We start from the raw sequence: 22,327 nt of genomic DNA, 5'->3' as shown, positions 1-22,327 counted from the left end.
TGATAACCAGACATTTTGCTGCAACTAGATTACAGCCATTAACGCGCGGGGCTGACAGTGGGAGTCTGGGTGGCTGGTGGCCGGGGCTCCCGCTCTCAGCTGCCCAGCTGACAAAATTGCAGCGGAAGCCGAATATTGCGGGACTCACAATTACCACAATATCGCAAATTCAACAAGAACAGGCAGTACCCTGGAGCTTCCTCCCAACAGGTGACCAGGGAAAGGGCAGAATCTTCGGAGTGCCCAGGGGTTAGGGCATTAGCCTGGGGTTTCATACACGTTAAGGCCAGAAGGAAGCATTAGCTCATCTCTCCTGATTTTGTGTATATCTCGGGCCATTACATGATACCCAATCACACCTATATACAGCCCAGTGATGCTGGACTAAAGCATTTCAGTCATCAAAAGACGAACCCATTGGTTGCCAAAGGCGGCAAACAGTGCCCCTGTGCCAGAGATGGTGATTTCCTGCAATATCTTTGGGGGATCTTACTGCGTTAAATTAATGTATCAGTGTGGGCCAGGGGTTGTCTGTAATCCCATAGCAGGGGAGAGGGACCACAACCCTCCAGGCTCAAAGAACAGTGTGTATGTGTGGAGGGTGTGTGTGTGTGTGTGTGGGCGGGGGTGATGAGGCAAATTCACTCAGGTTGTAACACCTCCAGGGAGGTCCCACCATCAGGAGCGGGTGCATATTCTGGTTCAAATTGGTTTCTCCAGAGACCAGTGGGCAAAGGAAGGACTTTTGGATAAAGAGCCTGAGTTTAAAGTGACTCAGGGCCTGCTTTCGGATCCAGCATACCGAGAGGATCTTCTGTCCAAGGGGGTCCCCAATCCTTCCTGGGAAGGGTAGGAAAGACTTTGGCCTACAGAGGCCCTGTGAGACTGCGGGGTAAGCTTTTAGCAACCAGCGAGGAACTGTTATTGTTTGATGTGTTTTCTCTGTAATGCTTTTACTTTAAAAATAAAGGTGCTTTCTTATAAAGAGCTGAGCAGTAACTTGTGACTGCTGGAAATTCATCTGCTCCTAACCTCTGAGGAGAAAGCAGAGTGCAGGAGCTGGCCTGGTTAAGCCGTCTGGCTTGCTGGACAACCCAGTGTAGACAGGAACTATGCAGCCTGGAAAGGAGGCTGGCAGTCAGGCAGGAGGGAGACGTGGGCCTCCGCTTAAGAGAGGTAATGGCTGAGGAACCAGGTGCCCACAGAAGGGGAATACAGGTGCAATTGCCCTGAACTGTGACAGCTGCTGATGCTTGAGGTCCCTGCCCTGGCAGGAAATTGATTAAATAAAATATGCCCAGATTATGCTAGCATGTGAAAGACGTCATTTTAATTCCTGCACTGCTACAGGCATTCTTCGTGACCTTGGGCAAGTCACTTACCCACTGGGCCTCAGTTCTCAGCCTGTAAAATGAAGCTAACAGCAGGGCCCTGCTTCCCACAGGCATTGTGAGGCTATTTGCAGGTAAAACTAGTGTAGTGCTCAGAGAATAGAGTGCATACAGCAGATGGTCTCAGGCTGGTGAGTCCTTTACACAGCTGCCACTTAGTGAATTCCTGCAGGCTGGCTTTTCACATGTTGGTCCTGCACTGGCTTAAGCAAAGCTGAGGTGCTCAATCCTGGCTTGTGTTGCAATAGGAGGAGGAAAGGCCGCAGCATCCCACCTAGAAAGAAGGCACAATGCCCTCGTGGGTCCTGACCAGACTAATGTAAACCCTTAACTCTGACCTCTATTTGGGGCTTACCTTAAGGCTCCTTGTTTTAAAAACTTGCAAGAAAATCTGAGTTTTCATTTCTTTAAAGGTAAGTTTCTAGCCTTGTGGTTGCAGAGAAAATCCTGAAAACATGAATTGAGTGACTAGAAGCGCTGAAACAAAAGGCAAAAAAAAAGAACTGAATGGTGGTTATTTTTGTTTTTACAAAAATCTCCGGCTTTATAAGCCAGTCTTGTGATTTTGTGGAGCCTGATTTATGGGGTTTAGATGCTGATCTATTGACATGTGCAGTTTACATGGTTCACTCTTTATGTTCAGGGGATGGTGTGTGTCTGTGCAAGTGTGAGGTTGAAGTTGAAGTTGATGGTTTGTGGGCGTTAGATGGGGCAGTCCTTCTATTGTCTAGGAGCTGACAGCACGCTTCATGGTAGGGGATGCTTAAGGTGACAGATAGTTGTTATTTTTGGAGAAGGGAGCTTCCTAGTCCTACTGGTCATTTCTTTGCTTTTCAGGAACTGAATTGGGTGGGTTTTTCATTTAAGCAATCTTAGCTGTTACTTAACATTGGCTTTTTGTTTTGTTTTGTATTAACTATCTAGCTATCTATATCTCGACAGACATCACATTCTATTTAGCTGTGAGCTGCTGGAGAGCTGTGCAGTAAAGGATTAAGCAGTGTGACTCTATATACTTTGAATACTTTCCACCCCAAAGAAAAAAGGAAAGACACAGCAGACCAAAAACAGGAAACATGCGTGGTCCCACAAGAAGCTTGCGTCTTATTTGAATACACCTGGTCATACTGTATGCTGTATCAGCAGACCTTTAAATACTAAGTCCACTGCAAGCAAAGTTTCATGCGTCGAGAGATGGACTGCAGTGAATGCATTTTGCTGATCATTTCTTTTTGCTGTGCTGGGGGTATGTACGTTTTCCTATGGTTAAAAGTCTTGGTGCAAATTGATTTGAGGGCATATGCTGTTCAGAGCTATATGTGACAATTGCGTTTATCAAGCATGAGGCAGATGCTGCTGTGCTTTATAGCCAGAATACAAATCTGCATTGAAAAGAGGAACAGCTTTCTGCAAAGGGTGTATAGTTCATATTGTTTTAATCTGTGGATGCTCACAGGACTGTGAAGAGAGCTGAGAACCAAGATAGAGAGATCCAGCAAGGAATCATTTTACAATGTATATTAGAGCTGGGTGAATAATTTCTAACAAATCCTTCGGTACCTGTCTCTGCCACCCTTACTCACGGTATGTGTAGTGCCTGATTTCACAAGTAGTCCCGTTGACTTCAATGGAACTATTTAGGGAATCTGTCACTTACTGTCATTCACAGGGAGCTGAGCCGCTGTGGGTCCTAGACTGTGACTGGGGGTCTGAGATGCTACCACACTAAATAATAACAATTAATTAATGCCTAGGAGGAACGGGGTGAAATTAGCACCAGATTGAGGCTGGCTGTCAGGTGAAGTTTACAAACGGTGAGCTCTGTCTGTCAGGCTGTTGAATGGGGGGTCAGCCCCAAAGTTTACATCACTTAAAATTAGATGGCTCAAAGTCTAGAAATGGATTGCGTTGCAAACCTCCATAGAACAGCTTGTAGGGAGCCAGCACGCACTGGCCAGGGTGATGCTGGCGGGACGGATGAAATTACCCTAATTCTGCAGGTCTTTGCGATCTCGGATTTCTATGCAGAGAAGACTGTTCTTTTCAGGGCTCTGGAGGTGGCTATACTGGCTGCTATATGTCCAGGGATGCATGTACGGTGTCTTGCTAAAGGGAGCGTGTGTCTAGTGGTTAGATTGGAAGTCAACACTGCTGGGATCTGTTCCCAGTTTGCGGGGGATGTGTGTCTAGTGGTCAGAGTAGGGGGAATGGGAGTCAAGACTCCTGGGGTCCTATTAGGATTTTTCTGTTATTCAGGGACGGCGTAACAACTGTCAAAACTGAAGATTAAAAAAATCTTTCCTATTATTTGAAGATTGTTTAAAAAGCAAAGTACGTGCAGGACAATGAGGACGTGCCTCACGTCAAACAAAGCAACGGGAACCGGAGCTGAAGTTGATTCTCTCTCTGTAACTCTGTTATTGTTCCTCCATCTTAGACAGGGCTCAGTGAGGATGCTCTGCCCACCCCTAGCCCCTTCCATTCATGGGTCTCTAAACCCTTTCGAGGCGTGAATGACAGAGTAGCTCAAACTCTTTGGGAGGGCGGCCAGTATATTATCCCCATTTCACAGAAGGGGCGGACCAGGAAGGCTGACAGATTGCCCATAATTACACACCCAGAAAGCAGCAGAGATGGACATAGGACCCCTGACTCCCAGTCCTCTGCTCTAACCGGTAACCTAGACACTAGTTCAGAGCCAGATCTAGAACCCAGGAGTCCAGACTCCCACGCTCCTGTTCGAACCACTAGGGAACATTAACAATGTGCAAGACACCATCTACTGAATGGGCTGCAATATGGGGCAAAATGAGATGAGTTCAAGAAAAGGAGAAGACCATGAGACAGCCTCAGTTTGGAATTTCTCATTGGTTTGGTTGGTTCAAAACTGGCTCCATCCCAGGCGAATACAGGCTGTAACTTCCCCTTGGGTTTTCCTGTGTCAGGGGCATACCAAAAAAGTCCCAGACGGCATGAGACCTGCTTTAGACTCACTGCCCATCTCTGATCCCATCAGGAGCTTTTCCCTTGGAATGCTGCTGGTCCTGGACTCTAGCCAGGTTTTAACCTGGATTCTGTCTTACTCGCTTTTGCCTGTTGTCAGAGTTCAGATAAGATGCCTGCTTCATACTGGATGTGCGCTCTGGCTGGGAACTCTGCCCTGGCAGAGGGATTTTCGAGATGATCTAACAGGGCTTTTCTATCAGTCACTATTAAGATCCTAATCATAACACACCGCTCTAGGGCCTGGTTCTCATCTACGCTCTGTGCTATTAGCATAAATGAAAATCAAGATCTTTGTCTATTCCTGCCACATCCTGGGAACACACAGCTACATGATAGGTTAGCTATTTTGTTTGTGGTATTTACTGAAACTGAACAACTGTGTGTTTGCAAACTAGGCAGGATGGGGATCTGCTATCTGGGGGGGCAGAACCCCCCTTTGTTGTTTCTCTGCGTTGGGGCAAATCCCCTCCTCTCATGGAAATAATTCACAGGAAAGAGCAGGTGGTAAAATGAGTTGGTTTTGCTTCCAGTTTAACTGACAACAGCAACACAGTCAACGATGAGCTGTCATCCCTCACGACTAATGTTTCCTACCAAAACAAAGCTTTGGTAATCAATAGGATGGGTGAATGTGATTCATTGTACCCTAGGTAAGGGGTGGAAAAGGGCTCTCAGGGACTTCCCCCAACCAAGGAGGGCTGACACCTTCACAAAATTATCTCCAGGAGAAATGGACAGTGCTATGTATACACACACACACACGTCAAAACCGGGAGGCTTAAAATTGTTTTTATTAACCAGTTTTTCCATAGCGCGGATCAGTCCATTATCTGAGCACCTAATGAGAGTTCAGCCTTACAGTAGCCCGGTGTGAAGGAGAAGTATTATGATCCTCCTCTCACACATGGGGGTCTGACATTTGCAACAGGCCTTTTGGGTGCCCAACTGGAGACACTTGAAAGGCACTTGCCTTTCAGAAGGCAGGTGCTCAGCACTCTCTGACAAGGCAGTCCCTCTGAGCTGTCTCACATTTCATGGATTTTAAGGCCAGAAGAGACCATTAGATCCTCCAATCCCACAGGTCATTCAATTTCACCCTCTGACCCCTGTATTGAGCCCAGTAACTTGTGTGTGGCTAACACATTTCTTCCAGAAAGGCCTCCAGTCTTCATCTGAGACGTCAAGAGATGGAGACACCACTACTTCCCTCGGCACTTTGCTCCAATGGTTAATCGCCCTCCCTGTTAGAAATCTCAGCCTTATTTCTAAAGTTGGGTACTCAAAATCACGAGCCGCGTTTGAAAATCTTAGCTGGGGAAACCGAGGACCAGAGCTTTACCTAAGGCCATACAGGGAGTGTATAGCAGAGGCAGGAATTGCATGTGGATTTCTTGGTCTGCAGCCTAGTGCCTCAAACACAAGATCATCTTTTCCTCCCTCAAAGGCTCCGTTCCATCGGCTGATCACTGCTGAATTCCATCCGCTGTGAGATTTCATTGCAAACATTTTGCAGCGCTCCCTTCTTGAGAATTGAGCCCAGTCTAGTTTTAAGGGATTCAAGTGATGGGTCTCCTACGTGACCCCACAATCTAACAGACCTTACTGAATGGAGATTTCCCTGGGAGACTCCATCGAAATTTCCCCTTGCACAATTTCAGCTCATTCCTCCTGGTAATTGTTCCACCCTGAACAATTCCCCTCCTGTCAAATATTTATAGACAGTGACCTGTCTCCTTACCCGCATTGCTGTGGTGGTGAATGCCTGCAGCCCCTCATATTAAGGTTCCATTTAGGGTGAATGAACAAATTGATGATGCAAGCATGTTACAGACACGTGCTATAGATGAGTGGTTTTCAAGCTGTGGTCTGCGGACCCCTGGGGGTCTGCAGACTATGTCTAAGATTTCCAATGGGATCCGCACCTCCATATGAAATGTTTTAGAGGTTCGCAAATGAAAAGAAGGTTGAAAACCATTGCTCTACATGGTCCTAAGCACATCTGCTGAAGGTAGTCTAGCAGGCTGGGCTGTGTAATCATCCGTTCCAATAGGTCATTTATTAAAACAACGGATTCCTCATTTATTAACCTTTTATCAGTTATTTATAGCTAACCCTTGCAACAGTCATTTTTTTCCCTCTGAACTTATTCAGATTTGTCATCTCCTTCCTGAGCCCACAGTTCCCAGAAAAGAGCACAGTAATCTAACTAAGCCTCATGTTGCCAGGGACTGTCACCTCCAGCATGGAGTCTGTCTCAGAACTGCTCTGAGTCAAGCAAAGGCTTTCCCCTTTGTCCTGCACTTAAAGGCCTCCTCAGAGTCCTGGGGGTTTTGAACGTCAGCTCCGGATGCCTTCAAAACAGGGCAAGCGCCGCTCATCAATGCAGATGCTTTGATGCTTTACTGAGTCAGGGTCTCTTTGCACGTTCTGCTCTGGCTTTGCAACGGAGCCTTCGTCCGACTCTGAACACGGTTTTTATACCGGTTTAGCTCTTTCATTTAGGGCTGTGAGTTTGAATTCTACCAGTGTAGTCAGACCAGTGCCACCTGGGGTAATTAGACCAGTACAATCCTTAAACCAGTATAACTTATTCCCCTTCTCTGGAGGAATAACTAGCCCAATATAAAGCACCTTTCTACCTGTCTAACTGCATTCACACTGGGGGGGGACTGTATCACTTTAACTAGCCCGGCATCGTTAAAGTGGTACAAGCTGTGAGTGTAGACAAGGCCTTGGTGTGATTAGCAACTGGCCCCTCAGCTAAGCAGGGGAATGATGAAAGCAGCAGGGAGATCATCATAGAGCTGCCATTTTTTCTGACAACCTAAAAGCACTTGAAGAAAACGGTTGCTGAAAATGAAAACTTTTTCACTTGTGTCGATTTTTCAAGGGAACACAACTCATTTCCTGTCAGCTCGCGAAGGGAGCGGGGGTTCTTGGGACGCGAACCAGCCCAGGCGTCGACCAACCGGGCCAGCCCCTGCCACCCTGACCTTGCCGTGCAAACATTGCCACTAATTTCAGCACGACAACGGGCCAGATCCTCAGCTGGTGTCACAGCGCTACATCAACTTACAGTAGCTGGTCTCTGAGCCATTGACATCAGTGGAACGCTGGCCAAACAGCACGGGCTGGAGGTCTGGCTGCCATTGACTTCAATGGAGAACAGCCGAGTGACAGCAGGTGCAGACTTCTTAGAAAGACACGAGGTGCAATTCTTCCTGTTTTTAACCTACTCAAAACGTTTTCTGTTTCTTGCCTGAACGGGCTGGTGTGTTCTTGGCCCTGGCGGATATTGGGGTGTTCCCAGCTTTGGACCGCCAAGCGTTCTCGTTACTACAAATCGAAAGGTCCGTCTACACTGCATGCGCCTTTCAGTGGCATGTGGAATCCATACACCGTGCGCCTTCTAGCCCGGGTATAAACAGCTGTACAGTCAGTGAGGCAATGCTTAGGCAAGTAGAATAAAGACATGCCTGAACCCTAAGGTATGTACCCTACGTTCTCTCTACATACCCAAGCTGGGCCTCCCTTGTCTACGCTGTGATTTTTTTGCCGCCTAGTGTCCCCCTGCCTTCCCTCTGCCAGAGCCTTTCATTGCCACTTGTAGACAATGGTTCCTTCTCGGGAACAGAGCAGGGGAGGGAGAAATTCAGAGAGGCACAATTGAAACCCTGCTTCCTCCTTCCACCAGCAGCACCATCAACAGCCTCTGGCCCTCACTAACTGTGCAGCAGCGCTGGATGGTGTGCTGGGGGCAGAGCCAAGACTGCGCTCCTCCCTGCCCACTTGTCTTACTCCCCCTTGTGCACAGTCAACCTGTGGAACTCCTTGCCAGAAGATGTTGTGAGGGCCAAGACTATAGCAGGGTTCAAAAAAGAACTAGATAAGTTCCTGGAGGATAGGTCCATCAATGGCTATTAGCCAGGATGGGCAGGGGTGGTGTGCCCAGCCTCTGTTTGCCAAAAGCTGGGAATGGACAACAGGGGCTGGATCACTTGATGATTCCCTGTTCTGTTCATTCCCTCTGAAGCACCTGGCACTGGCCACTGTTGGAAGACAGGATGCTGGGCTGGATGGACCTTTGGTCTGACCCAGTGGGGCCGTTCTTATGGAGCAGCAGTGCAACCCAAGACACAAGCACACTCTTAGTAATGGAACAGGGCTTGCTAGTTGGTGGACCTTGGCCACCAAACTTTTGCTGGCTTGTTGCCAACTCTTGTAATTTTATCACGAGTCTGCTTTTTGGTGGAGGGGAGGGAGGTTTCTTCAAACCCCATGTCCTGGAGGCACATGATTAGGTGAGTATCTCTGCTTTCACTAGAAATAATAATGAAAGTAAGTTTCTAGCACTCCTGTTTGCGGAGCAAAGCTACAAAGGAAGCCTGACTGTAACCCTAAAGGCGCAGCAAGCAGATGGCAAATAAAAGAGCTCCAGAATGTATAACTTTTTAAACATCTCATGATGTTTTTGAGGTCTGTCTCGTGATTTTTGAACTCTTGGGGTGGACGACACTGTGTATGTTGCCGTCTGTAAAACATCAACTCATGTCTGTGCTAACTCTGTTTCGTTGCTCCTTGCAGGCATGAGCTCTGGGTCGGAAAAAACAGTCTACGGAAGCCTGGGGGGCTCAACGCTGTTGAGCATAACGCCCGAACTTCAGAATTTTACTCTGCAATTTGGCAAAGCTCTATGGAAAGTAGGTGCGTCGGCTAAAGACACAAAGACATTTATCGTCGAGTATTCTGGAAATCATACCAATATAATGGCAGATAAAGAGCGGATCAAGTTTCATCCAGAGAACTTCTCCTTGGAAATACTGGAGACCAGGAGAGAGGATGCAGGGCACTATGAATACACGGTGAACAAACGCTTTGAGGAACAGTCTTTGCAGTTCCAGTTGGAAGTGTATGGTAATGAGCACAGCATTCGTATGTGGGTTTGGGGACCTACCCTGGGTCCGATCGCTGGTCTAGCTCTGTGGCTGGTCAGTTCCTAGGAGAAAAGGCTATTGGCCTGATGAAAATGGGGCATGCTTTCAGTTATTCCAGCCTCAGGTAGCTGGGGGAGTGGGGCAAGAGTGCTGGCTGTGGGAAGAGCTGCTACCTATTCCAGTCCCAGCCTCTCCCTGCAAGGGGTGCTGGAGAGACCCTGGTACTCCCCCCTCCATCAGCCTCAGCATGGTTCAAACACCCTCCAGCACCCAACGGCCCACACACCCTTTGGCACCCACCCACCTACCCAGCACACCCAGACACCCCCCTCCCCACCTGCTACGGACACCCCAGCACCCAGACACCCTAGCGAGAGGGCCCACGTTTTGTGCAAGCCTTGCGTGGAGCAGATAATCTGACATGCCTGGGTGTATGCAAATTATTCACAAATATGCAAATGATTTCATGACATAATTTGCATAAAACACGACTCATGGAGCTGCATCGAACTTGGCAGCCAAGGGAGGCCTTAGCAGCTAGAACCTGCTGCTCAGTCCAATGGCGCCCATGTTGCCAGCATCTAAATGCCCTGGAGATGGGATGACCCAGAGCAGGACTGGGAGCCAGATCAGGCCGGCAGCCTTTCACTCAGGGCTGTCCGTTCCATCCTTCCCCAGATAATCAGTTTGTCTCCCCGCCCTGTCACTCCCTACAGAGCAGGTGTCCATCCCCAACCTCCAGATGGTCAGCAAGACCCTGGGGAACGAGAGCTGCGCCATGAACCTGAGCTGCCTGGTGACAAGCGGGGACAACGTGACCTACAGCTGGAATTGCAGCGAGGGCAACGCCTCCCAGCTGCATCCATACAATGACAGCTTCCTGCACCTCTCCTTCACCCCGGGGGAGGGCAGCGTCTCTTGCACCTGCACCGCCAGGAACAGAGTCAGCCAGCAAGCCACCAGGCTCAGCTTCCCCGTGGAGTGCAGCAACAAGCCAGGCGGTAAGTGGTGCTGGAGGAGAGAGGGGCAAATCCCCTCCTACTGCGCAGTGGCTGGGCCCACCGGGCTATGATCTATGGGCCAGATCCCCAGCTGGCGTAAATCAGCTGCGCCAGGCCTTGGCCCAACATCCTTACCTTGCAGTGGGTCTCCCGGGCAGGCTCTGGATCCACCTCTACCCTCAGGGCCCATGTCTCTGAGCTCAGAACTGAGCCCTGGGCCCTGCCAACCTGGCTTAAACTCACGGGCACTGCCCACGACGCGGGCATTGAGACTGGCCCTGTGGAAGTATTGGTGCCGAAGTGGGCCAGATCCTCAGCTGGTGCATATCAGCACAGCTCCTTTGAAATCAACGGGCCTGATTCTCCTCTTGCATATGCCCATGTAAAGCAGGGCTAGCTCAAAGGGCCCATTTCAGCAGCCAGATGCGGGCTCCGGGCATTCAGAGGTCTGGGTAAGGAGCCATTTGTAGTGGTCCTACAAACCCCCAAACTACACCTCATATTCTTGAGCTCCATCTGCTGGCACCTTATCTACTCACTATTTACATCTAGACAGACACCGGGACTGGTCAGTTTCCTTGTGGGGCTGAGGACATTGAGGGCTGATTTACACCAGGGTCTTTTACACCACTCTGGCTGCATAAAGCAGCCTTAATGAGGGCCCTGACTGTAATTTGCATCCACTTTAAAGACCTCTTTGCCCTGCGGGAGCTTTAATGTAAATAAAAATACCGCCTCTGGTTTCATGGTCGCTTGGTTTTCAGAGCTAATCATGCCGCAGCCTCGGCTACAGTACAGGAAAGCCCAAGGTTGGACATAAATCGCACCTAGATTGTAACATTAAAACCCTCTGTGGGAACTTCCTCTCGAATAGCCTCTGGGGGATAGAACTCTCTCTCTCTCTCATTGGGGTTTTTCTGACACCTCCTTTATGACGCGGGGAACTTTTATGGGGTGTTTTAATGAGATATTTAAACCTCAACCTGGGACATTTTTCTTTTAAGTCTCCATTCCTTTGAATGAACATTGTCAGAGGCCACAAGCCTCAGATTTCCACCCTGCCCCTTGCTAGCCTGTGTTGGTGGGGGGAAACCCACCCCCTTACTTAGCTGGACCAGGCCCTTTACAAACATGGACCATATGATAGTCCTACTGCAAAAGTAACTAGAGCATCAGGGCTGGGAGCCAACTCCTAAGGAGCAGAACCAGTATAGACATAAAAAAGGACAACAAGGAGTCTGTGCCTGATTTTCATTCACCCCTAGGCCTCTTTACGCCTCATGGTAAAGGGACCTTGGAGCGAGTGGGAATCAGATCCACGGTTGTTTGACACTAGGACTCCCATTGTCTCCTTGGTTCCTTGTGCTCCCCTCTTTGGCCTGTTGTCTCTTGTGTTCTACATAGATTGGAAGCTCTTTGGGGGCGGGGCCGTCCCTTTGCTCTGTGTTTGTACAGCACCTAGTGCCATGGGGGCCTGGTCCACGACGGGGGCTCCTAGACACCCCCCAGTACCAACGATAGCTATTGATAATGAGAGATCAGCATTGGGTGTAGTCCATCCTCCGTGGCGTCACCCCGCCGCAGTGGCCTCCCCGCCCGCGGGAGCTTGGCAAGCCAGCTGTGTGAATGGAGTCAGGCCACTGTAAAACCAGAGCGAAGCTGCGATGGGTGGAGCAGCTCCAGGCATTTGGCACGTGATTGGGAAGCGTAAGAATTCGGCCCCTAGGACCACATTTTAAGAGCGCTTGTAAGCGGGTGCTCTCACCTTTAGGGTGCCCCCTCGTGCCTGGACACAGGATTACAGGGGACTTCACCTCTCCCGTCCTCCTCCCACTGCCTTGGCCCCGCAATGGCCAGTTCCAGCCGGTGTCTTCTTTCGACTTCCCCTCTAGGGTCGCCAAGGGCCCAGCCCTTCTGCCAAGTCACGTGACAGTTCGCGCCCCTCCCGGGGTTACTAAAGCTCCAACTTAAAGTGCACGAACAAACAACGTCCCCCCTCTCTGTTCTGCCCCTCTGGGGCTCGACTGGACTCCTTGGCTTCTTGGCCCCGGCCGAGGTCCTCCTGAACGGCTTCTTCCCCAGCACAATTCCCCCCTTCTCCCTCCCCTACGCTACACCCTGGGGTACCTCAGCCTGGCCTCCGGCAGCTCCTCCCAGAGGAGAACTCGCCTTGTTCCCCCTCCAGCATCCTCCTTCCTCCACTGAGGTCCCAGCTCCAGTTAAGTAGCTCTGGTCCTGCTTCACCATCGCAGCTCGGGTCGCTAATTAACCCTTACGCTGCCAGCTCACCAGTGAGGCTGAGGGACAGCAAGAGACTTAGGGTTGGATGTTTAAAGGTATTTAGGTGCCCAACTCTCATTGGTTTCAATGGGCATTGGGTGCATAAGTACCTTTAAAAATCCAGCCCCTAGTGACTTTTGAATTTCAATTAGATTTAGGCTTTTAAAGCCCAGACCCTCAAAGGTATTTAGGTTCCTAACTTCCTTTGAAACCAATGGGAGTAAGGAGCTTGAATACCTTTGAGAATCTGGGTGCTTGGGCTCCTAAATCATTTAAGTGCTTTTGAAAACTTTTCCCTGGTCTAGCAAAACACAAGCGTGCTTAACTTTAAGCACATGAGTAGCTCTGCTATATAGACAATGGATCTGACGCTCAGCTACACTGAAGCCTACACATGTGTAAAAGGGTTGTAATTGACTCCCGCTTTTATGTCCCCTTTACTCTGCCAGAGAGAGTCCCAATGGGGCTATTTACACATTTAAAGTGAAGCCCGGATTGGGACCTTCCGTACCTTCTGCTGATTCTGCACTTCCTGTGTTTTCTGTCTGTTGTACACAAAGATAATAAACCGCGATTAAAGAGATAAATGAAGCGGCAATGTGATCTGAAAGCCGCATGAGCCCTTGCTCCTGTTTAACGATCACCCCCACCCCCTTAGAACAGTGCACCAAATTCAGGGACCAGTTATTGAGCATCTTCTTTTCTTTGTAAATTACTTTCCAGGCTCGCTCAGGAATGAGCTCTTGGAATTCATCGTGCCAATAGCCATTGTGGGGGTTCTGGTCCTCTGTGCAGGGGTCACATACCGGCTACGACACAAAGGTAGGATTTCATGGCATTGGGAACTTGTTATGGTCTTAGGCCAAGTCCACACTGTAAACCTAACTTCTGTGGGCACACAACCGCCGGCACAAGCTTGTGCGTGGCTACACCTTACTGGTACTGAGTGTACTGTCAGCGTGGGGCATTGTGGGACGGCTCGTGAAAGCCAGTAACAGTCGATGTAAGCCATGGAGTGTCTACCCTGACACCGCGTCCGCCGAATTACGCCTCCCGTGACGCTACGCCGCTCGGGCAGCTGGAGTTAACTGGGCGCAGCAGGACAGGTAAATTAGCGCGAGCCAAACTGAAGCGTAGCCACTTCCAGCGTTAGGTTGAGGTGAGCTGCTGTGCATTGATCGGACACCAAGCCGCTGTCCTGGTCAGTGCGCAGCTTTGTACCAGTGTGACGAGGCCCGCGAGGGCTCTAGTCATTCACACCAGCACAACCCTAGTGATACTAAAGGCATCTTAGTATAGCTTATTCCCCTTCCCACACGAGACTAAACACCTTTCCTACTGGCCTAACTCCGTCCACTCAAGGGCGGGGGGGGGGGGGGGGGGAATTTGTAGTGCTTTACGCCAATATAGTTAAAGCCGTACGACATTTGTGTTTAGATGAGTCTTTAGGGTGAACTTTATCCCTATGTAAAGGGCCAGCACGCAGACTTTGCACCGCTTTCATTAGCCTGTGGAACTCATTGCCACAAGGAGTCACTGAGGCCAAACATTTAGCAGCATTCAAAGCAGGGTTGGACACATACACCAGATAATGAGAACATCCAGAGTTCTAAGGTACTTACCTGGCGCCCATCACTGCAGCAACGGGGCATCTCACAATTTTTAAAACAGTCATCCTCGCAGCACCCCTGTGATGTAGGGAAGTGCTGTTTTTTTACTCATGGGGACCGCAGGCACGGAGAGATTGAGGCCAGGCCTACACTGGAAAAGCTTTGCAGTTATATAGCTATCCTGACAAACCTTCCTAGTGCAGATGCAGTTTATGCAGCAAAAGTTGCTTTTGCTGGTGTGGCATATACTGGCTCCCCAAAGGAAATAAGCCATACCCACAAAAGCGCTTCTTTTCTGGTGCAATTGTGCCTACGCTAGGGCTTTTGCTGGTATTAAAACGTCATTAAAAATCTCACCCCAACCACTTGACTACTCCAGCAAAAGGTTCTTGTGCAGACCTGGCCTTCAGCAGCTGGTGCTTGGCCGCTGTCAGATACGGGAGCGTGGGCTAATAGACCCTGGGTCTGACCCAGTCTGGAAATGCCTGCATGCGTCTCTGCACATGAGTGAATTTCACCTGTATTGAGCAGTCTAGCATGGGGAAGAGACTAGCCATGCATTCAGTCTCAAGGGAGCTCCACCTAGTAGTTATTTTAGTTTTAAAGAGAACAGAAACATACAGAGTTAAGAGGCAGGAAGGAAGGTTTTTAAAAAAATGTAACCACTTGATCGTGTGACTCCGATATTTATAATATACTCTTCTGATATGATCTCCTCTCATGACTTCAAGGGGCAGTGAGGGATCCTAGCTTAGATATAACATGCTAGGTATCTCACATACATCTTAGATAAATAGAAAGGCATGGTGCAAGTAATTTACCCTTGTGCTTCACTTTGTGCAGGCACTTATGTTAGTGCAACGTGAGTGCAAATCAGAACAACAGTGTTTCACACCCACTTCGCGTAGGTGCAAATGTCTGCACAAAGTGCCAGGCAATGGCTGATCCTCCTAGAAGCTATACTTTGGGCACCTCATGCGCCCATTGTCCTCTATAGGCCAGACGCCTGGTTGAACTACGTGTCCCATGATGCATGGCTCTCTCCCTTCTTCATGAGGAGAGCTGGTATAGCATAGGCATCCCTGGGCATGGTGCATCATGGGAGATGCAGTCCAGCCAGAGAGTTCAGCCCATAAAGAAGAATGGGAGCATAAATCTTCTGGAACTACAACTTCCATGAGGCCATTTTAAATGGACATCTTTCAGCTTTTGGCTTAAATATTTTTTTCAATATTGTGACAAAATATTGAAATTTTCTGTCAAAAGCAGATGCTTTTCATGAAAAATTTTTGTTTAGCTGAGAACCTTAATTTTTCTGTCAAAAAACCCTATGGATGGAAAATTTTTGACCTGCCCTGTCCATCAGCCTTTCACGACACCCAGTGGAGTTGAAGGGGGATGTGTCTGGTTTCAGGTGGCTGAACTTCCGAAAGCTTGGGAACTGCTATCTTAGAGGAAGCCAGAATTTCATTAGGACCTTATTGGGTGACGAACGCTTAGACTGCAAGAATTGTGATGTATTCTGACAGGTCCTTGCCTGTATCTCTACGAATCTAGATCGCAAGGCTGACATGGTCACATTTGTGTGTCTCCTGCCCTAAAAACCCTTGAAATTGTTTTTCCAATCAGGCCAAAAAGAGCATTCTCAGCTGAAGGAGGAAAAGGAAAGTTGCACAATTTACTCACAAGTCCAGAGGGTGGAGGTGAGTTTGGGCGTTTGCTCTTCGTGTGCGACAGAACTTGGGTGCAGCCCCCCAGCCCCCACCTAGGCGGCCATGGCCTTCCATTGGAAGGTTGAAGTCCCGTCTACAACATGGGTGAATTCTACCCAGGGAAGCGGGCCACAAGGCTCATGTATCACTTCCGTCCTGCTTTGCTAGAGTTTGAGTTGTGCATAGGCGTTTCCACACAAAGGGGAGTTGACACCCTTCTGGGACTGATTTTAAACTGCATTAGCGTCCAGCTGTACTCAGAAAACTCACCATGTTCACCTAGCTTAGGGCTGCCAACTCTCCAGGATTGGCCTGGAGTCTCCAGGAATTAAAGATTAATCTTTAATTAAAGATTATGTCAAGCGATGAAATCTCCAGGAATCCATCCAGCCAAAATCGGCAACCCTAACTTAGCTCCTTCCTGCTCCCTGGACCTGCGCCCGAGTCGTGAGTCACTGAGTCCTCTCATTTTACCTCCCTGAAGAAGTTTACGTCCCGTCTGCCGAGCAGGGACAGATGCAGCTATGGGGTGTGTGACGGATGCCACTCTGCCTCGCGCGGCAGCCCTGGCCCCAGCTGAGTTTTCACAGGGGCAAGTTCAGAGAAGCCTCTATGGGTACGTACGTCCCACTGCAGCTCTGTGGGACCTGGGCTTGTGGACTCTGTATTTACAAGCCTGCACCTGAGCATCCAGGCTGTATCGTGAACCTGGGCTTCCAATTGCTGGACCTGGATCTCATGGCCTTGCTCACCCATTCATACTGCATGACACAGACCTTCTGACTCGGAGCTGCGACTTGACCTGTGTCCAGGCTGCAAAATGACAGGGCTTGGACCTGAGTCCCAGCTGGGCTTGGGCTCTGACCGTCTCCTTCACAGGGTCCTGAGTGCTCGCCGAGTCAGACTGATTTGTGTGTGGATGGAAAGGGGGCTAGGGCTCACACCTGAGTCAATGCCCGGCCATAGCGTGGGGTGTAGACATTCATGCAGCTCTGCCGGACTTGAGAACTAGCCCCATGTTTCTCACCTCTCAGTGACTCCCTGATCTAGTCACTAAGAGGACATTTTGCGTTGGTTTCCTAGCAGCCAGCCCGGCTACATTCCCTGCTGGGCAAGCCATGCTGAGTTCTTCCCTTCTTGCAAATCACCCGAGGTTCTGCAGGCCAAATTCTGCCCTCAGTGACCCCCGTGCAGCCCTGTTGCCTGCCACACCCATGTGATTGCAGGGCTCGAGTGCACTGAGCAAGAGGCACTTCGCGCACCGTTCAGCTGCTGATGCATTTGAAGGAGTCGCCTGGTGCAATGTTGCAAACTTCTCCCCGCCATAACATGGCTGTCGTGCATGAGGGCTGGTCAACGAAAACGCTTCCAAGACCCCCCGTAAGGAGAATCTTACCTGCTGCAGCATAAATACTGATAGCATCAGAGACAGACCCAAGGACAGACCTGAATGGAGAGCAACTAGCCCCGTCACAGTGTCCTACTGGAAGCAGTTCCTGACCACTAAACCCCCTACCTGTCTAACGCTGAGGTCATTTCCTAGTTCAGTGGGAGTTTACCCAAGTAATGCCCCAAAACATGGCTCTGCTCGCTGGGCGAGTCTCAAAGAGAAGGCAGGGAGCCCTGTGAGCCAGACACTTTTGGCCACTGGGTGTTGATAGAGGCTCATCATTGAATCCGTACATAGCGTGGACCAAAGGACGCACTATGAGATCAAAAGGAGGACTTGTGGCACCTTAGAGACTAACAAATTTATTTGAGCATGAGCTTTCGTGAGCTACAGCTCACTGCATCGGATGCTGTAGCTCACGAAAGCTTATGCTCAAATAAATTGGTTAGTCTCTAAGGTGCCACAAGTCCTCCTTTTCTTTTTGCGAATACAGACTAACACGGCTGCTCCTCTGAAACCTGTCACTATGAGATCAGAATCAGGTTTTTTTGTTGCAAAAGCTGAGGTGGCTAAAGCAGGCTGTCGGGGACAGTGTGGAGCGGCTGTGCAGTGCCTGGGGATTTCGCCTCTGGGCGGCTGGCTTGGCCCCCAGCGGCAGTCACGCTCCAGCGAGATGAGTTTGGTCTCTGGCCAGGCACTGGCAGGCAATGGGCCATGGCTGGGAGCTCTCTGCATGTCCTGCTGGGAGAGACTGGGGCGGGAGCAGCAGGGAGCACCCTCAAATCAACCCCTCTTTGAGCATGCAGCCCCACTGCACATCTGGCCAGTTCTGCTGGCTGGTGATGGTGTAGAGAGGCATGCTGGCCTACATGCTGGCCTGGGGGAATCTAGCCTGTAATTCAGAAGCGGCCAGTGTAACGTCAGCTTCTTCAGAGAGAATTTCTCCCAAGACCCTCACAGTCACAGGTGGTTTCCTGGCCCACCTTTGAGCACGGTCTCCAGGAGGCTGAGTGCCGCAGTTAGCATATGCCGCTCTCCCTATCTGGGCAGGAAGTGGTGGGTTCCTTCCGCTGAAGACGTTGGGCTCACAGGTTTCTCTCTTTGCACAGCAGCCAAAAAGCCCTCGCCCCCCTCCCGCGGAGGAGAGCTCTGAGTGCACCACCATCTACGTCTCCGCCACCGGGCTACCTCCAGACACTACTCAGGTGAGAGGGAGTTCGTGTGCCTTTAATTGCCAGCCCTGCAGCGAAAGCATCCCCTTGGAGGAAACGGCTGTCATCAGCGATCCCCTCCTGCAAGGAGCTCCTCACTCCTATTGCGTCCAGCCCTTCGCTCTAGGAGCAGACGGTGGGTCACCGCAAAAAAATTGGGCCAACCCATGCTGAGCAGAAAAGAGGTTGGGCCCAATCCTCCACCGGGTTCAGTGGAGTTACTCCTGATTTACATCTGCCGAGGGGCCGGCACTGGAGGTGCAGATGAGCGTGTCTGGGGATGTTTGCCCAGCTCATTGGCTGGCACTAGAAACGTCCGGCCTGGGAATGCAGGCAAAGCACCGGGAAGCTTTTTCGGCAGCCGAGCTGGCCGTTTGCACAACAGCCCCGCAGCATGAGGTGCCAGCGGGTTTTCATCCCTGAACGTTCAGCCCCACAGCACAAATCTCTGACCCTGAGCTCCGGGATTAGATCGTAACGTAGGACCAGCAGGGACCTCCTGGGTCCCAGAGGCCTGTCCCTGCTCTCTCAGCCACCCCCCTCGCAGAATCCCATTCATAAACTTGATCAAATTCCATCCTCAGACCAACTGGGTTGCTTGCCCATCCCCCTTCCCCTCTCCCCACTACTGAGAGGCAGCCCCAGAACCTCCCTCCTCTGATGGTTAGAAATCTTCTCATCTCCAGCCTCAGTTTACTCCTGGCCGGTTTATCCCCATTTGTTCTGGTGCCAATATTGTCCATTAGTTTCAATGGCTCTTCTCCCTCCCTGGTGTTTCCCCCGCTGTATGCACAGAGAGCCATGAGATTCCCCTCTCAGCCTGCCTTTGGCTAGGCTAAACAAGCTGAGCTCTTTTGGCCCTCTCTGGAAAGATCAGCCCTCCATTCCCTGCTCACCCTGGCAGCTCTTCTCTGCCCCTGCTCCAGTTTGAATTAGATGGCAGCAGTAGTAGGCTGTTATCTTCCAGTGGCCTACCACACATATACGCACACACACTCTGCCAGCGTATTACACGTCTCCTTCTTCCTGCAGGGCTGGGAGCAGGACATGCAATTCTTGAACTCAGCTCCACAGCTGATGGACCAGAGGGTGCTTTGCTTCCCGCTCCCTTTAATGCTGGAAGTGGCAGCAGAGGCCATGGGGCTGCAGGGGGTTTTGTCGGCTCATCAATCCATGAGCATTACTTGGTTTGCGCACTCACTGTCTGTTCTTGCCCTATTTTCTTTCCCAGCCCCAAGATCCAGGGCTGATGACCATTTATGCCAGTGTGATGCCCATAACAAGCTGAGACCCTCCCTGGGGAATGTGCAAAATTGTAGCTGCTCTGGAGACACCGACGGACTTTTACCCTGCACACAGCAGAAACCCATCTCTCCAGCTGGCTGAACTTTTACCCACGTCCACGTGAAACCCCCTTGGCTCCACAGAAACGGGATAGAACTCCACCGTGCAATAGCATTTGGCATAACATGCCTCATCTCATCCCAACCGAGTCCCAAGGCTGTAAACAAGAGTCACAGAGTTTGTAACAGCAGAGCAGAGGGGAAGAATCTAAGTGAAGCGAGACATCCATGAGGGACTTTGCTATTGACTTTACTTGAGAGGCTCCCAAAGACAACGATGATGGGTGGCCATATAAAACCCTAGGTTGGACAGATAGAGAGACAAGCACAGGAAAAAGAGGGAGGATTGCAGGAGAGACTGGCTAGGTGAGGAGACAAGGGGAGATACAGAAAGGCTGCTCCAGGTGACCGGAGCTGCAAAGGAGAAGGTTCTCTCACCACCGGCAGCCAGATGGTGCAATGGCTCCAAAAGGAGGCTGATGCTGGAGGACTAGAGGGGAGCAGAGACAGTGAATCTGTCTATTGCAAGTTCCATGGAGGGTTTCAAAAATAAAGCGAACTGGATCCCAAGGGGCTGATTTTCAGCTGGTGTAAATCAACTTAGCTCCCTGGTCTGCAATGGAGCAACAGATTTACATCCTCAGTGAATTTGGCCCAGGTGAATGCTGTCCCTATGCATTATCATCCCACTGCTGATAGGATAGAAAGGTTAGACCTGGCTCTCAGTCCCAGAGCAGGAGCAGGCTCCATGGGGATTCTGCTGTGGGTTCAGGGAGGGTTAATCCTGATTCAATCAGCTTCACACTGAGGATCAATTTTCCCCTGTCTGCTTCTGCATAGTGACAAGGAGGGTGAAATTCACCCCGCACAGAGGTCCAACATGAAGCCTGCACTCCAGTTTGATCTTAAATCCCCCCTGCTCAATTCCACAAACAAGCCCCCACTTGTAATACTGGCTCTGTCGGCAGTGGGGCTTGAACCCTGGATCTTAAAGCATGAGTCTCCCAGCCATGTTGCAAGCTCACCAACCTTGCTATGCGGGCCAGTCACCCCTACATGGGGACAGAGTGGCTTGCACATAGGGCTGATTGGAGAAACATCCACCAAACCGTCTTCCATAGGAACGTGCAGTTCTACGCCGTGCAAAGTCAGGTCAATTTTTTGCTGGAATTTCATTTCAGAAGAAAACCGGGGGCGGAAATTCCAATACTGTTGCGACGTCCCATTCTGACAGTTTTTGGAACACAGCGTTTCAGGTCTTCGTTGGGATAGGACTTTTTGTTCTGAATTATTTTAAAATTTTGCATCAGATATTACAATGCCTCTCACATATTTGCGTTCTACTACGGCGTTTGTAGAAAAGCTGAACTCAGCATGAAATGGCATCAAAGCGAAATGTTCCGAGTGCCCCCAAGCAATTGCGATTTGTCGTTTCGATTCAGAATGAAGCCATATTTTGAAATCTCTAGTTATACATAGCCCTTGGGCCGGCCCTCTGCGCAGGGGTGAATTTCACCATCAGAGACTAGACCCCACCCCCTTCAAGCCCAGAAAATGTCACAACCATGGGCAGACTCATTCCTGATGTACTTACCCCTCTGACCTGTGAGAAGGGGTAGGGATAGTCTGATAAATGACACAGACTGTTTTTAAAAGGTTCTCATGTTGCATTAACTTGGGAGGCAACATGGTCTAGAAGTCCGAGTGAAGTGACTAAGCATCCGGACTCCTGAAGTCCAGTCTTAGCTCTGCTACTGACTCTCTATGTGACCTTGGGTGAGTCCCTTTGCCTCCCTGGGGGGCTCAGTTCCCCCCAAGCTGTAAAATGGGGATCATGACACTGACATACAGCATGGCTGGAGAACAGCATTTGTAAATTGCTTTGGAAACCTAAGAGAACAACTTAATGTTATTTGTGCAGCGTGAGCTGACTGTGTGCGCCAGCTATAGGAAAGGAGAAAAAAAAAATAATGCCCTGACAATAAAATCCTTGTAGCGAGGCAGTTACCTGATCCTAGAGAAAAGTCTAAGCTGACTGGGGAAGCAGCCACAGCTGGGACCACGCCCCTATCAGGCCACAGCTGTTATAAAGGCTCCGGGAGGAGCTAAGTCAGTCTCTGTCTAGCTGTGGAGAGAGAAGGACCCAGCTGCTGGGGAGAAAAGAGGGCAGGCCAGACCAGAGGAGCTGGGGCGCTCCAGCCTGCTAAAACCCCAGGCTGCAGGCCTTGTTGAAGGCCTGCAGAGGTCCTGGGGCTGCAGAGATACAGCCTGGGAATAGGCAAAGGCAGCCGGTCCTAGCCCCCTTGCCAATGATGAGTGGCTATGGCAGACTGCAGTTTGCCCCAGTGAGCGGGGGCTAGATGACGGGCAGTAGCCAATGAGACAAGGTGGGTGAGAGGGTTGAGGGTTCCTCTGGTAGGGGAGACCCAGAGCATGGTGGGGTACTGTT

At 50.2% G+C, this 22,327-nt stretch overlaps 1 protein-coding gene across 1 annotated transcript; it reads left to right on the top strand.

The window, feature by feature from the left end:
* The first annotated feature begins 2,012 nt into the window (after positions 1-2,012).
* Positions 2,013-21,790, top strand: LOC125625803 (signaling lymphocytic activation molecule). Its single transcript, XM_048828317.2, has 7 exons — positions 2,013-2,637; positions 8,982-9,311; positions 10,048-10,332; positions 13,336-13,434; positions 15,852-15,925; positions 18,434-18,529; positions 19,767-21,790. Exons 1-7 carry the CDS (start codon positions 2,574-2,576, stop codon positions 19,821-19,823), a joined length of 1,005 nt encoding a protein of 334 aa, XP_048684274.1. The 5' UTR covers positions 2,013-2,573; the 3' UTR covers positions 19,824-21,790.
* Positions 21,791-22,327: the final 537 nt, after the last annotated feature.

This window comes from Caretta caretta, chromosome 24 (assembly GCF_965140235.1).
Source record: "Caretta caretta isolate rCarCar2 chromosome 24, rCarCar1.hap1, whole genome shotgun sequence".
Classification (NCBI taxonomy): domain Eukaryota; kingdom Metazoa; phylum Chordata; order Testudines; family Cheloniidae; genus Caretta; species Caretta caretta.
This window is presented reverse-complemented; position numbering and strand designations above follow the sequence as displayed.